This window comes from Periplaneta americana, chromosome 7, assembly GCF_040183065.1.
Source record: "Periplaneta americana isolate PAMFEO1 chromosome 7, P.americana_PAMFEO1_priV1, whole genome shotgun sequence".
In the NCBI taxonomy this organism is placed as follows: domain Eukaryota; kingdom Metazoa; phylum Arthropoda; class Insecta; order Blattodea; family Blattidae; genus Periplaneta; species Periplaneta americana.
The window spans coordinates 66306091-66323507 of NC_091123.1; the positions used below are offsets into that span (position 1 = coordinate 66306091).

Genomic DNA, 17417 nt, shown 5'->3' on the forward strand with positions numbered 1-17417 from the left:
ACACGTGTAAATATGTATACATAATATGTTAATCTGAATTCCAAGAGATTGAAAGAGTGAGATGGGTTTAATAAAGTTCAACCTAACGAGGTTTTGGTAAAAATAGGTGCCTATCACCTAAAATAGCAAAATAAGTCTATTCAGTTGATTCAGGTTGTTTCACAAACACAGTGCAGCATACCCTACCAATAAATGAATAGTTACACAATATTTATTTCTGCCCCTTTTTTTTTTTTTAATGACTAATAAACTTTTCTAGAAATCATACTACCTACAATAAATATCCTTCTGATCATCATTTCAACGGTACAATTCAGAGACGGTAGGCCTATTTACTGAGTAAGTGCAATACAATGCTACAGTACATTTTAAAGATACTGTAACAGACTGAAGTTTCAGTCAGAATTAAAGTATTTCAAACTATGGAATTTGCAACAAAGAATAATGAATATGTACAGCAGAAAACTAATGGGAACATTGTTTTCTTATCGTTTAAATATCAGTAATTGCTGTTTGACTACTACTGTCCTGAACATGACAGTACTCTCTGAAGAGACCACATCAAGAGCTGCTGTGTAAACTGTAGGAGATCTCGCATCATCAGTCAAAGTTTAAGAGAACAAGACTTTATTTATACTGTATTAGTGCATTGGAATTACAATAAATGAAATACATATTACGTACATTAAATAAATATCAATATGGCTAATACCCTAAGGACGAAAAGCTCCTGTACACGATACAGAATGTTCAAGGAGTAACTTACAGAATATGCACTGAAGGGACAAAATTTGAGTTTGTGGTACAGTTTATCCAAAATTCAGTTTAAGCGGTGGGTTTCTCTCTATCAATTCAGCTGGGACGAAATAGTTTTTTTGATTTAACAGAGTGTTCGGTTTATCTGATTTCAGATTAACGCAAGTCTATTGTATCTGAAATAAATTAATACTGAAAATATATGAGTTTTGCTGTGGCCTCAGAAAAAAAACCACAGTGTGAAAAACACAAAAGTACAAAATGTATGAAAGCCTAAAACTGTACCAACCTGAAATAAGACTCGACACCATATATGATAAGTGTAAGCTTCTTGTGAGGGACAATGCGCTGTATAGACAGCACCTGGTTCATGAGATCTTTGGCAAAAATCAACTTCAGCACTTTATCCCAGTGCCACACCACTAGTACTTGGTCCTCCTCCTGCTCCCGACTCTCAACATGAACCTATTGGCAAATAAAAAAAACTTCTTGTAGGAATATGTATGATAAGACTTTCTTCCATATTGAATCCTTCGTACACTACTTTTAACACTTGAATATAAATAATTGATTAAATGGCGACCTTACTCGTGTTAATTATGAAAGCATGTGCGGCTTACAGCTGTTTCGGTGCTACTTCACACCATCCTCAAAGCCTTCTGTGTCTCGGCGTCATCTCAACTTCGCTTCATCACATGAACACACCCACACAACAGGCAGCGAAGCTGAGATGATGCCGAGACACAGAAGGCTCTGAGGACGGTGTGAAGTAGCACCGAAAATGCTGTAAGCCGCACATGCTTACATAATTAACACGAGTAAGATCGCCATTTAATCAATTATTTAAGACTTTCTTGTGTTAAATTCTAACATACCTTGTTTACATGTTTCGATCTTTCATGGTCATCCTTAGAAATGAGCACCAATTCTGAGAATGACCCATGAAAGATCGAAACATGTAAACAAGGTATGTTAGAATTTAACACAAGAAAGTCTTATCATACATATTCCGAAGTGATACAGTGTTAAAAGTTGTGTAATCAAGATGTATAACTTCTTGTACTTAATCTCTTGCATGTCACAAACTCACATAAGGTTGTTTCTAATGAACTAAGGAATGGAGAATTCCTTTGTAAGTATGCCAAGCATATACTTAAGGCATACAAGCTGTACATAAGTTCGTGCAGTAATATGAATAATAATGACTGTGGTAGTTTCTAATAAAAGAGTGTGATGAATTGTGCAATAAACAGTGCAGTACCTATTGGATTTTACAGAATATAAAATAAATTTGAATGATATGTAGACAGCCACTTTCAATTTTCCTGACTTGCAGACAGATGTGATGAAAATAATGGGATGGGAACGTTCTACCCATTGCAGAATGTAGAATTCCTGCATGAAAATATCATACGTACTTCGGCACATCATAGTAATATGATAGCGCAAGTAATCACTTTGTGATTCAAGATGGTACCATGTTCCGTTAGACCCCGGCCACTTAGTCACTCGTAATGAGTGCATCTCTGTACATAATGTTGAACATTATGCCAATGTCACACATTCTGTGACACAGTACATGAGGGTAGGCCATCAAAGGGGAACAGAGAGGTAGAACTCAAACTAAGAAGGATTCAATCCGGCATCGGAATTTGAATCCCGTGTGGCTTAGTGGATAAAGCATCAGCATGTAGAGTTGAAAACTCGGAGAGAATTTTTCTCTGTTCTACCCATTCTTCACCTTACAGTTGACATGTTTTCACACTGATCTTAGTTCCAGACTCAAGCATTCAAACATGAAGATTTTATACCAGTAATTTTCGACTATCTGGAAATCTGTTAGAAAATCTTGACAAGTACTTTCCTTCTTTATCATCGAATATTTACGACTGAATCAAGAATCTTTTCATAGATTGCCCTAGCAGTGTAGAAAATTTATTGAGATTGAAAGAGGAAGAGCAATTACCTAAACTAAAATGTGATCGGAAATAAAAAATGAAATTCAGCAAACAATCTTTAGATGTGTTTTTGTGTTTTGGTCATTGGCAAGAAAAGAGTTTTCTGTAATCTCACAAAAAGCTTTAAATACACCGTATTATTCCAACCCTCCATATCTTATTTGTATCAACAAGCGTTTTCTTGCTTAACAAACATTAAATAAAGCTTAACAACGAAATAGGCCTTTTTTTTTTTTTTTTTTTTATTTTCAAAGAACAACCTCGAGTTTGCCTGTCAAAATTGCGGCCTAGAAAGAAACTATTGCGTTCTAAGAAAGAAGCACAAATTACACACTCAACTGGCAATGTAACCAAATTATACACTTGAGGAACTGTTTATTTTTTATTTACAGATGAATCTTTTAAAAATGATTTGCAAATTGGAAACAGTTTTGCCCAAATATATATATAATAATGATTTTTAAGTTATAACTTCATAGTGAGTGTCTTTCTATGAATAGTAATTAAATAAATATTTTTTAATTTTTTCCAGACTGTAATAAGCTTAAATGTGATATGAATCACCTACTGTACAGCACAAACCTATACTTTATCTAGGTGAAAACACTACAAGTCAGGGTTCCCCGAGGTTTAGTTAAACATTTCTAGGGTTCCCTGAAGCAAAAAAGGTTGGGAAACACTGGTTTAGAATATGGTGATTTATTTTAAAAAGTAGCCTGTTGTTTCACGTGTTGATAACGAAATATGACATGGTATATTTATCATTATATAACATCGATGGTGTTCAGGTAAAAGGGCTTATCCCACAAAGGAAATTTTTTTCAGAAACAGCTATAATTAAATTTTAACACATTATTATTAGCTACTTTATATGAAGAAATGTAAATATAATTGTAAGAAAAACATATCTTCACGTTTTGTACATAAATTTGAACTAATTACACTAATCACAGCAGAAAAGTCACATTTAAAAAATGATGGTTAAGCTCTTTTACCTGAACACTATCAATATGCTTTCATCTAACTTCGAACCTGAAGTAAACAAATCAAACTATGTTCATTCACTAACAAAGGCACTGACTGGAGCTAATTCTGTACTAATTGCAAGTGTCAAGTAATAAAAGACAGACAATGTCACGTTAAAATGGAATCAAACAGAACATAACCATAAAAATCCTTTTGGGGTATGTGCTTTAACACTGTGTTGAGAGATTTTAGTTTTAAGAACAGAGAAGTAAAATTCAATTTAAAACTGAAACAAGTAAGAAATGAGAAATAAAACACTTTCTCATAGTCAACACACACTTAACATAATCAACAAATTATACTGTGCTTACATACACTAGTGTCATTAGCACTACTACACAGGTGATTCAGGACAAACTCTGGGATTGATAAATCTCGCAATGAACATCATTTTTCGTGAAACAACTCATGCTCTTCGATGCTTCATTTAGGAGCTATGCAACATTGAAAAAAAAGGCAGATTTTAGTGACATTAACAATATGAAATGAATTATTTTTCAAGTATGTTTGCTGACAAGTTACAGGTGTTCAAAGCATCTACCCTGAACCTGATTACATTCATTACACCATAGTAGCATTGATTATATTGGACTCTGTCGAGCATTACTGGTCTTTGGCCAATTTGATCAAAAACAGTAAATGTTCGCTGTCATTTCCTCTCTGGTGTCAATTCGAGTGGTGTATGCTTCACATCTTCCCAAGGAAGAAAAAGATTAGGGGCGTGAAGTCGGGTGATCACGATGGCCATGCAACAGGTCCCACTCTCCCTATCCATTGTTCCCCATAGATGTTCAGATGTGCTCATACAACCAGGCTGAAGTGCGTTGGGATATTATGTTAAAATTTCATGTCCTCATACATTGTGAAAGTACATCCTTCATGAGCAGCAGAAGCATATTCCGAAGGGCACTCCATTCAAACAGGGCAGCAAAATTACAGGATACTTATAACCTGTCCGCAAGGGTACTTGAAGAAATAAATGAATAATTCACTTCATAATTAATTGTAAATATTGTCACTAAAGCTTGTCTTTTTTTTCGATGTTATATAGCTCCTAAACATGGCATCAGAGAACATGGGTTGTTTCACGGAAATTTATTCTCAAAGCGAGATCCCCAGAGTTTGTCACAGAGGTCCTGAATCACACTGTATATTACAAATAAATGTATTACTTCTGCACTATGCAAGACTATTCGAAAGTTGACAGAGTTTCAATTCTTTCCAAGTCGCAAGTGTCGACATCAGGCAAAGAACCGTCATTTCCCAAGTTTTAACCAATCTCTCAATAAGCTTATAGGTTTTTCTATAGCTGGCAGTTCATTATCAATTAAAGAATTTATCGACTTTTCCATGTAAACATTTTATGGCAAACAAACATTCGTACTACAACTGACCAATGAGGAAATTTCTATTGTATAACCTTTGCCAAGGACGCAAATAGCCATAGTAGCTGACGTGCCCTTTTGAAACCCCACTAACTAACTTACCTTTGCCCTTGCAGAGAATGTAAGACATGGCACAAATAACCATCAAACTAATTATTTTTCATTTGTATTGCTGGGACAATTCTTGATTTAATGAGATGTTAGAAAACTGGACGAATGTGAGTGAAACCAACTGTAAACCTTTTTGTCGTTTCCTCGACATGCTTATATATATTAACACATGATAGGTCTACACAATCTTTTGAAGACATACCTCCTTATCTTCTCCTACTGAATGTTCCTGAATTTCTCTTATCCAGAAGACAGAAAAAGGCACTGGATTTGACTGTACATTATACTGCATTCCTTCAGACTGCAATGACACCAGCAGCTCTCCTCCATATTCTGTTGCCAACAGCTGCTGATCCAGACATGCACGAATGTACTATAAATATAAAATTGCAAATTACTTAGATATATTTTAGGAAATGGTTGCACAATATTTCAAATAAATAAGATTCTATACCAAATATAAACATAAAAATTGAAGATTTATCCTTTGAAGAGGTGGAAAAATTCAAATATCTTGGAGCAACAGTAACAAATATAAATGACACTCGGAAGGAAATTAAATGCAGAATAAATATGGGAAATGCTTGCTATTATTCGGTTGAGAAGCTTTTGTCATTTAGTCTGCTGTCAAAAAATCTGAAAGTTAGAATTTATAAAACAGTTATATTACCAGTTGTTCTGTATGGTTGTGAAACTTGGACTCTCACTCTGAGAGAGGAACATAGGTTAAGGGTGTTTGAGAATAAGGTGCTTAGGAAAATATTTGAGGCTAAGAGGGATGAAGTTACAGGAGAATGAAGAAAGTTACACATTGCAGAACTGCACACATTGTATTCTTCACCTGACATAATTAGGAACATTAAATCCAGAAGTTTGAGATGGGCAGGGCATGTAGCACGTATGGGCGAATCCAGAAGTGCATGTAGAGTGTTAGCTGGGAGACTGGAGAGAAAAAAGATCTTTGGGGAGGCTGAGACATAGATAAGAGAATAACATTAAAATGGATTTGAGGGACGTGGGATATGATGATAGAGACTGGATTAATCTTGCACAGGATAGGGACTGATGGGGGCTTATGTGAGGGCAGCAATGAACCTGCACGTTCTTTAAAAGCCATTTGTTGTTGTTGTTTTCTAATGCCAGGTGTTTGACAATAAAGTCATTTGACTTCTTGCACTCCAATATTTTTCAAAGATATTATCATGCCAGCCAAGGAAGCACAGATTTTGAGGTGTTCCGAATCCATTTCTTGGTTTGAGTTGCACAATGGGCAGTTAGGGGACTGATATATTCCAATTCTATGCAGGTGTTTGGCCAAACAATCATGGCCTGTTGCCAATCTAAAAGCAGATTTTCGTGGTAAATCGGGAATTAACTGTGGATTATGATGCAGAGAGTTCCATTTTTTCCCTTCAGATTGTGTTATCAAATTTTGTTTGTTGAAGTCTAAGTATGTAGATTTAATAAATCTTTTCACAGAGTAATATGTAGATTTAGTAACAGGTCTGTAAGTAGCAGTGCTGCCTTTCTTTGCTAAAGCATCCACATTCTCGTCTCCCAGGATTCCACAATGAGATGGTATCCATTGGAATACAATTCTTTTATTGAGTGATATTAATTGAGAGAGCATTTTAGTTATTTCTGCTGTTTGAGATGAAGGTGTGTGTTTAGAGACTATTGATAGAATAGCTGCTTTGGAGTCTGACAATATAACTGCATTCTTAAATTTATTGATGTGGCATAGAAGATTCCTGAGACTTTCACTTATTGCAATGATTTCTCCATCAAAACTTGTTGTTCCATATCCAAGAGATCTATAAAGTGAGAAGAGACAGCACGTAACACCTGCACCAGCACCTTGTTCTCTGGAGATCAAGGATCCGTCTGTGTATAAATGAAGCCAGTTTTGTGGAGGGTACCTAATATTAATTGTCCATCTGTAAGTAAGTGCATATACATACTACACTGATGCATGCAGTTTACACTCAGGAAACTATGTGCATTGCTGCAGAAGGTGAGATCTTTGAAAACCAGTTTTAATATAAATTTTTAGTGACTAATAATGTGGATTTAAATACACTCAGTATCATTTTTCCTAGATATTTTAATGCTTACACCTTCATAACTTCCACATTCGTAGTCAACTTTCAGAAGGATATAATTTAGTCAATTGTAAAATTATGACAAATGTTTATATGAACTTTTTTCATCAGTTCCTAGAGTAGTATTGCAAATTCTTCGTGAATCAGTCTGCATATTAGTATACAATATTCGCATTATGTGGGTATAACACTATTATAGCTTTAGTGTTAAATACGTGATGTAGTATAACATTATATAATAATGATTAATGATATACACAATAACAACATACAAAGAAATGACAGAACATGAAAAAAAATAAATAAATAATTCTGTACCTTCAAACATTCCCCTGGCTTCTTGGAACGAAGTGCTTCAGCTGCTGCCAATTTTTCTGCTTTATTCTTTGCTTGTTCGGCTAGTTTCAATTCTCTCTTCTGAATTTTTTCAGCTTTCTTCAATTCTTTTTCCTCATCTGAAAGTTTCTGTTTTCGTTTTCTTCTAACCTAAAAGTAAACACTCAATCTGAAATATTTTTACAAGTTTCCATAATCTGAATTATTGTAACTTTTTTTTATTGAGGATTCATTAGTGAAAATAATATGCTTGTTATATTATGAAAGTATTTTTTGATCACAACATTTATTAGCTGCTTAATGACTTCCAATATGAGCAATTCATTGATGCATATGACTGAGGAAGTTACATTTTTACGAAAATATCTTTCTAACAAAGTGAAATTACAATCACTGCCAACAATTCAAGAATGGTCTTTTTAGAAAGACATAGTCAAATGCCTTGAGACTAATATCCGTAGCAATGAAGACAACTCTTTAACAGTATGCACAAAATCTTCCAATCAAGCGAGAAATGCATGATGAAGCAATGTTATAAACAAACAACCACATCGAATACAAAGCAATAACTAGAGTTCGGAATTTTTCATTATTGCATATTTATTTCATTCTTCCTATTTTGGAAGTACTTCTCAATTAAGTGATATGTGGTTCGATTCCAGGCATCAACAAAAATATAGATTGAACCGTAAATAATGTCATTAATTTCAAAGGGTTTTTCTTTGAGATATTTCAAACAAAAAAGTTTTGCTCGTTTCTGCTTCCTTTTCGAGTTAAAAATTATTTTATATGGAACATTTCACAGCGTGTTTTCAGGAAGCCATTGATTCAATTCCCAATAATTATACTCAGTGAATTTAAGAGACCAGTGTATATGATAATAAATGATTTAGAAGAATTTTAGTTTTGTCCTTTAAATGTGTAGAAATTTGATCAGAACAAATGTAACATTTTAGATTTATTTTCAAAACGAAAAGTTACATTTGTTCGGATCAAATTTATGCACATTTAAAGGACAAAACTTAAATTCTTTCAATCATCTGTTATCTTAATACACTGTTCTCTTAAATTGACGAGCATATTGGAAATTAAATCAATGTATTTCCCAAACAAGCTATGAAATATTTCATATAAAACCGTTTACATTTCTAATTTATATGGTTTAATAATTTTAAAACACTACATTTTCGAAAAGGAAGCAAAAGCGAGCAAAATTGTATTAAACTTTTTTGTTTTAAATATCTAATAGAATAATTCTCTGAAATTGACGACATTACTTACTCTATATTTCCATTCCAAGGAATTCTTTGTCTACGTCTTGTACTTCTTCTGTAACATTTCTGTAATGGTTCTGCATTATACTAATCACACAGTCAAGGAGACTAGCCATGTGAGAAAGTTTAGTGTTGGTCCAGAAAAAGATGACGTAGCTCAAGGAAGAAATTTTTTTTCTGTTTACAAACCAATAGGTCATAAATATATGTGGAGTAGAGTACTGTCTTTGATATTGAAATTTTAATGTTATTTTTACATATTTGATATAAATTACAAATTACACAGTAGTATGTCATTACATAAGGCACTAAGATAGCTTTTTTTTTTTCCTTGAAGATGTCATGTAGTTAGTTTTCGAAAAAAAAAAACAATAAATGCACAATCAATAAGATATAAATTCGAGTAACATAGATAATTAATTGGAAATTAGTTTTTATGATAATTTAATTTAAAGCAGGAAGAAGTAGAGAGCATACCCACCAGCAGCTGCGAATGCACCATAGTGCAGTGTCTTCTCCATGGGTAAGAGACACTAGCTCGAGGGTGCAGTGTTCTGATGTTCTAATAGCTCGTTAACTGTGCATTTATTATCATTTGCAGCCATGGTTAAGGTCGAAATGACTTCAGCAATTCCATCTCATCTTTCATCTTCCAATATATATATATTTTTTTCCATTTGGTTCACAGTTCATACCTCAAAAGCTGTTTCTAAAAAGCCATTACTATACGATTTTTTCACTTTTCTTTATTTTTATTTTTTACAGACTACCATAATACGTAGAAAATAAAAAGTCAATATCCGACCATTTGAAAAAAACAACATTGACTACAATTCATCAAGAAACTAAAAAAATATTACCATAATACAATTCTCAAAGTTCACTATAACTTACCTTAGGTGAGCCATTTTCACTGGTATTAAGTGATAGCTGGTTAGATTTCCTCGAAATGCCACTTGTACCTGCTCTCGAATCTCTAAAAATAAATGCAGCAATAAATAAACTTTATCACTGTGAACTAAACTAATTTGCATAAAGCTATGTCCTTCAATTTCCATTTTCAGACTCATGTTGCTCTGCTAAATTTTATTTAAAAGACATATTGGTCTGATAAGTTAGCATATAAAAGAAATAAGTATAAAAATCTTTCAATAACTGTCTTATTTAACCTAAAGAATAATACAAAAAATTACATTAGGTCATTTATACAATCAAAATGTGACAAGCGCTTTCGCCATTAATGGCATCTTCAGGTCTAGTAACATGCTCTGCTAGTTAAACTCCAATTTGCTTTACTCGAAGCTCTTGAAGAACAAGTGGCGTATTCATATCAATGCGCTTTAAAACTTTAGAAGAGCTACTAGAAGATGCATTCATCTAATTTAATTAGTGAGTAATTACTACTTGTAGGCTACTAAATTTAGGCAGTTTATGTAAAAAGGATATTTACTGAATACTAGCTCCATGGGATAATTTGACAATGAAGAATAATTCATAATCACCCTGTTTTACATGATAATGTTAACATTTTTAAGTTAATGCCTATATTAACATTTAGTGGTATTTAAAACAAAATAATCGAATGAAAGCTCTATTTCTTTAACTGACCCAGTTTTTTTACGTTTCCTTTTACACAAACTGCCTCTGTTATTGTTACGTAAGATATGAATTATTGTTTCTTTTGCTGCCAGTTCCACCTCCCCACTAGTGCAGTATAAATCCCCTCCAAGGGAAAAGGTCTGAATTCAACACTGATTTCAATCATAAAAATTCTCGTCTTAACCTCTTCAGTCCCGAATTTATATTTTTTAAAAATTGAAAAGAAAAAAAAAAATATATATATATATATATATATATATATATATATATATGTCACATAATCATTCTGGAGTTCCAAAAATCTCAAATCAAGTCTTCACAGAAAATCAAATTTTGGGGCAATTTTGACTGTTGATGCCTCCAAATTTTAAATTCTAATTTATAATTCTGGTATATAAATATTGCAAAAGTGATACTCTTCATTTCTATCAAATTTAATTTTTCAAAATTTTCAAAACTATCCAAGACACTGCAAAAAAATTAAAAGAAAATTATGTAACGTATACTCTACAACAGGACTGAAGAGGGTAAATATTAACAAGTTTCATACAACTATAAAAGAACAAGAATTATCTAGATTAAAATGGAAATAAAGATATAATGTATGACATACTTGTATTCTTCTTCATCAGAACTCTCACTTTTGGACAGGTCATGGTCACTTTTCTGAGCTTTTCGCAGTTCAGTAGCACTGACATGATTGTCGACATCTGAAGTTCCAATCTCCTGTGCTCTTTTAAAATTAACAGATGAGAAATACGTCTCTACATCATTACTTCTGCCATCACTATCACTAAGTAATTCAATAAAATCCATTCCCTTCTCAGAAGCGACTTCACACAGATCTGGACTCGATGTCCTCACATTATGAGATGTATCTTCCTTTTCAGGATGAAGAGGAGGTAAATCAAATGAAGTGTCAATGTCTCCAGCTAAGACTTCACACAGATCTGGACTCGATGTCCTCATATTATGAGATGTATCTTCCTTTTCAGGACGAAGAGGAGGTAAATCAAATGAAGTGTCAATGTCTCCAGCTAAATCAAGTTCACCATCGATTGGCTCTAAATCCGTTTTCCCTAACTCCACTGGAGGATAATGAACAACAACTGTTGTGTCACTTTTAGCATCACTGTCAACTGGATCATCAATTTTGTCAAGTTCATCGTGAGTTTCACGAATGGGAGAGCTTGATGTACTGGAGTCACTCGATATCATAATCACATCCATTCTTGCTCTTTTATAATGAAGCACCTGCAAGTAATTGTAAATTACAATTAAATATAACATAAAAGCCAAGAAGTCAAAGTGCTATCAGAAGATCACAATGTTCACAAGATTCATTCGAAAAAAAAAAAAAAATAATAATAATGAAATGCTGCAGCAGCAGCAGTTGATGTTGATGTGAAGGCCATTTAAAAAGTAAGGGCTGGTCAATCATTAAAAAGTGACAGAATAAAAACAAATGGTTCAATACATCTAAACCTTACTTACAACCATTATTTACTGAGCGAGGTGGCTCAGACAGCAACATTTGAGACCACATGGTTCAAACCCCATGGCTAGAAAATCTGATTGAGGTTTTTCATAGTTTCCTCTAGTGACAAATACAAATGCCGGATTGGAAATTTACATAACATTAGTCATTGCTGGCTTCATCACCAATATCACAAACTTTAAAACAAACTCTAAATCAGTTACATAAACATTATAAATCTATAACAAATGACAACAGAAACAGAAACTCAATATCAGTCCTTGGCCTACTGATATACACAAACAATATGACCATAGATGTTGAAGTGTATCCAGTGAGGCATTTGTTAAAGAGTGGTATGTGCTTCTCAGTGACTTACTTACTTACAAATTGCTTTTAAGGAACCCGCAGGTTCATTGCCACCCTCACATAAGCCAGCCATCGGTCCCTATCCTGTGCAATTCAGTCTCTATCATCATATCCCACCTACCTCAAATCCATTTTAATATTATCCTCCCATCTACGTCTCAGCCTCCCCAAAGGTCTTTTTCCCTCCAGTCTCCCAACTAACACTCTGTATGCATTTCTGGATTCGCCCATATGTGCTACATGCCCTGCCCATCTCAAACGTCTGGATTTAATGTTCCTAATTATGTTATGTGAAGAACACAATGCATGCAGTTCTGCATTCTATAATTTCTCCATTCTCCTGTAACTTCATCCCTCTTAATCCCAAATATTTTCCTAAGAACTTTATTCTCAAACACCCTTAATCTCTGTTCCTCTCTCAAAGTGAGAGTCCAAGTTTCACAATCATACAGAACAACTGGCAATATAACTGTTTTATAAGTTCTAACTTTCAGATTTTTGACAGTATTTCCCATATTTATTCTGTGTTTAATTTCCTCCCAAGTGTCATTCATATTTGTTACTGTTGCTCCAAGATATTTGAATTTTTCCACCTCTTCGAAGGATAAATCTCCAATTTTTATGTTTCCATACAATATTCTGGTCATGAGACATAATCATATACTTTGTCTTTTCGGAATTTACATCCAACCCAATCGCTTTACTTCTTTCAAGTAAAATTTCCGTGTCTTCCCTAACCGTTTGTGGATTTTCTCCTAACATATTCACGTCATCCGCACAGACTTACCAAATAAATTTGACAATATAGAAAACAGTTAATTTTTTCACCACAGGTTTCATATTCCCGTTATTTTTTAAACACTGGGAGTTTGCTCGCAGAAACTGAGATGCAAAAAGAGATGGTAAATCCTAGTTGATTTATGTTGGCACAGAATTTTTAGAAAGAGAAGGGAATTATTATCCCCTCACTTGCACTACTGTTCCCATAACTTGCCGGCAAATATCTTAGGGTGTTGGGGGAGGGGGGGAAATCATTGGTATATGGTCGCTGGATGAAGCTCTCATCCTTGCTATTTGTATCATCCAAATTAAGTACAAATCTTCCGGAAAATCCTAAGTCATAATGAAAATTTTGTTTTGTGCTCAGTATGGGTGGAAGCAGGTCCTTGTGGAGAAAAACTCCCTCATTCTAACCGTCTGTGCCAATGTAGGCTAAACCAAACCAGATCTATAGTCAAGAGCCAGGTAAGAGTTCTACAATAGGAGATTGAACAAGTCCCACTTGAACATTTGGAACATCAAAGCAGCTCAAGTGTGTGTTATGCAGTGCAACTTAAAAGGGTGGCTTTTATTGTAGAAAAGAACACCACCAGAAGTTAACAAACAATTTTTGTTTTTGATTAATCAGTGCAATAAATTTTGATAGAAGCCTACAACAAACTTCAGTATTAATTGTTGTTTCTCACTCCAAGGGATAAACTTTTAATACACCTTTCTTATCCTAAATAAATAAGATACATAAATAAAGTTATCATAAGCGTAAGTGACTTTTTGTGGAGGGGGGGGGGGGAGGGGCTTGTGGAACTCAACATTTGATCCGTAAACCTTTCATAACTAGTTAATAGTTAATCATAGCACGAATTTCACAGCTGCTGGCATTCTCGATAGTATTGCTTATTTTCAAACTGTATTTCACACGCAATGACAAATGATCACATGACCTCCTACAGCTTTCCAGTGATTCACTTTAATGGACTGTACATGCATATTCTATTCAGAATTCTTGATTCAAAATGCTCCTCATATATTATGGATTCATTTCATAATTCATAAACACAGTCATGCTAGATTAGATCCGCCATCTCCAATAAACACAGATACAAACGAATTTGCAAAATATATATTATTACACATCCACTATTCGAAAACATTACAATGGCAACAAAATTAGATACAATAATAAATTCACCTCCACCTCTATCTTCCAAGCAACCATTTCTTACAAAATTACATTCTCTCTCGACTCTATAGTTCACACTTTCATAATCACATTCAATTATTCTGCTAGTCAAACTAATCTCTACGCTACCATGATCTACTCTAAAATAGTTTTATACTAGATGAAAAATACTGAATACTGTATCTATAATCACACTTAATTCACATCTACAGACGTGGACAAATTTTTAGCAAAATTTACGATTTTTGTGACATATTTTGACAAAATTTAGACTACTGTTGACATTTTTATGATTACAGTACTCATAAATATGTAAAAATGTCAACTGTTGTCTAAATTCAAAAGTCAAATTTTGTAAAATTATAACATAAAAATCGTCAATTTTGCTAATAATTTGTCCAAGTCTGTATCATCCTCTCTTTCCACAGTATTTTGATTCTAAATAGGAATTTTCCAAATCTCCTTTGATTGCTGCCACTCTCATTTAATTCAAAGTCAGTGATAATTAGGTCAAAATACCCTTATTTTTAATTCAAAGTCAGTGATAATTAGATCAAAATGTTCTTATTTTTAATTCAAAGTCAATGAAATTAGATTAAGTTATATTGACAGCTTTCCTATCCAAATATCATGATAATCTTTTCATGACATACACTGTTCTGTAGTGACAAATTCAAAATACAGTAGTGTAAGTGTTGCTATTAACCTGTTTAGGAACTCTATGTACTAGACAGGTGTTCCTACCAATCTGGTGCTCGCAAGCACCATAGTGTTTTAATGACATTTAGTGCTCTTGTCATGCGAGTAAAAAATTTCTCATGAGCATAAGTGCTCCAGAGGTCTTTTTTCAATTCAAGCTTTATTGTACGAACCGGAACAAACAGTGTTTCTATCCATCCATTGTAATATGTTAGAAACCTGAGAGGCTTTCTCGCATTTCATGGTGTATAACCCCTTTCAAATCCGTGTGGACTTGGCCAGAAAAATAAATATTATTCAAGAGAATAATATGGTTGTTTGTGCGGAACTTCAGTTGATAGATCTCCAATTCTTAGCGTTGAAATATTTGTTTCAAAAGGAGAAATTCATAGCCTTTGGGGGGGGCATAAGATACAAAAAAAGACTTCAAATACTGCGTAGTGTTTCTCTCAAATGTCTGGCAATGTCCAGAACAACCTACATATGCGGAAAAAAAAATCTCACTTATGAAATACCTTGAGAACAAAGCAAGTTCACGATTAACTAATTCACATCTGCAGGACTGTTTACATGTAGCTACAAACGACTTCTTCTTGGGCATCACTGAAATTCTGAGTAACATTTGCTTTCAATGAAATCATAACTCTTGTGTTTTAAAAATAAATAAAAAAATAAATAAATAAATAAATAAATAAATAAATAAATAAATAATAAATAAATAAATAAATAAATTTATTTATTTACTTTTTTTTATTTACTCATATATTTACTTGTATTTTTGTATTCATATAGGCCTGCTGAATCTAACCTATTTGATGGTGCTCACTGACTTAGTATCACACGTGGGCGGTGCTCACAATCTTCGAAAGGTTGAGAACCCTGTACTAGATACTGGTTAAGACTATCAGCTGATTTTAAATCCTGATAAAGACTCGTACTGTTACTGCTGCCACCACAACCACTAACTGCTGTCTTCCTCATCTTGGCAGCAAGTAATTGACTCATATTTTTTATTTGGTTATTTAAGAATAATGTATCAACTACTAGGTTATTTAGGTAATTACAAGCCTTGAAGGCACTTAGGGAACATGGTAAAACTTTATGCTTCATGATCTTGGCACTAGATTGAGGTGGTGTGGTCAGCACCACACTCCGAATGCATTTTATCCCTGGGAAAGACCTAGTATCAATTTTATAAGAAGTTGAGTAAACCTTGAGGCTGTTCTGGAAGTTCTGGCAATGATAAAAACCCTACCACCACCCCAGACTGAACCTGTGTCCTTCCAATTCATTGCCAGTTGCTCTACCAACTAAGCTGCCCAGCTGCCACTAGGTTATTTGCTGTTGATAGAATCTCTCACAGTGAGATGTATTTGGCGAGATGAAGCCAAAGATTCGCCATAGATTACCTCACATTTGCCTTCCAGTTGGGGAAAAACTTGGGGGAAAAAAAACTCAACCACGTAAGAGCCCAAATGGAAATCAAATTCACGCAGACAAATATGCTTATCACCTGAATTATGCCAGTGGTTTGACTCATCTTGGAAAATACTTTTCCAAGTTTCTTAGAATTAATGTATGTGTAGAATTCTGTGTTCAATATTATTCTTCAAAAAGTAAAGGAATTAAAAAAAAAAGGAACACTAAGTTCGAACTGTGCATTATTTTTTACTTCTCTAACCTATAACCTTACGCACACATGGACTTTTAGCCACATATAATATACAATGTTTTATCTTATTCTAATAATTATTGTAATTATTGATCTTTTTGTGTATAATATTAGTTGGTCCATAATGAATTGTTTAGCACCCTAACATGATATAAAAATTCCTTTGTTGCTAAGTTACTGGTAGGATATAAATAAAATGTTTGTTGTAATCAGCAAATTATTTCACGTCATGTTAAGTAATTATGAGATATTTCTGACAGTTGCTAACAGTTTGATTTCTACAATTTGGAATTTCTTGTTAGAGATTTTTCCTTCTCCACTCTGTCCTACAGTAGTAATCGACAGAATTTTTGTCATCACACTTCTCTAGCTGAAGAGGTGAATTGAAGCCGAAACAGAGAAAACGCAAAACAACAAATAGAATTTACACTCTTAAAATACAAGTTTGTGTTTTCACAGATCTTTGCCAAAGGTTTAATCCTTTGATTGCATTTGGTATTATCCTTTGCAATCTTTGGATTTTCCAAAGACTTTGGCCTGTGACACACAAAATGGGACGATATTCTTTTACCCAGTTTGCAAATCTCTTGTTTCGAACTATTCGGTTCTCATTAGCATGACGAAGAAGTCGTGGAATGGTAATCTTGTCAGAAATATTGCAAAAGCAAAGTGAAAAGGCGTAAGCCAAAATAC

The 17417-nt window shown here is 33.8% G+C and overlaps 1 protein-coding gene across 3 annotated transcripts in view; it reads right to left on the reverse strand.

Moving 5' to 3' along the window:
* Nucleotides 1–17417, reverse strand: part of mms4 (Methyl methanesulfonate sensitivity 4) — a 64029-nt gene that overhangs the window by 24427 nt on the left and 22185 nt on the right. For all 3 annotated transcript variants that reach the window (XM_069830838.1, XM_069830837.1, XM_069830839.1), the window contains exons 2-6: nucleotides 11161–11801; nucleotides 9843–9924; nucleotides 7657–7824; nucleotides 5439–5609; nucleotides 1046–1221 (exon numbers count right to left, since the gene is read on the reverse strand). In XM_069830838.1, coding sequence (XP_069686939.1) covers nucleotides 1046–1221; nucleotides 5439–5609; nucleotides 7657–7824; nucleotides 9843–9924; nucleotides 11161–11801 — 1238 coding nt within the window. The remainder of the gene's footprint in view (nucleotides 1–1045; nucleotides 1222–5438; nucleotides 5610–7656; nucleotides 7825–9842; nucleotides 9925–11160; nucleotides 11802–17417) is intronic.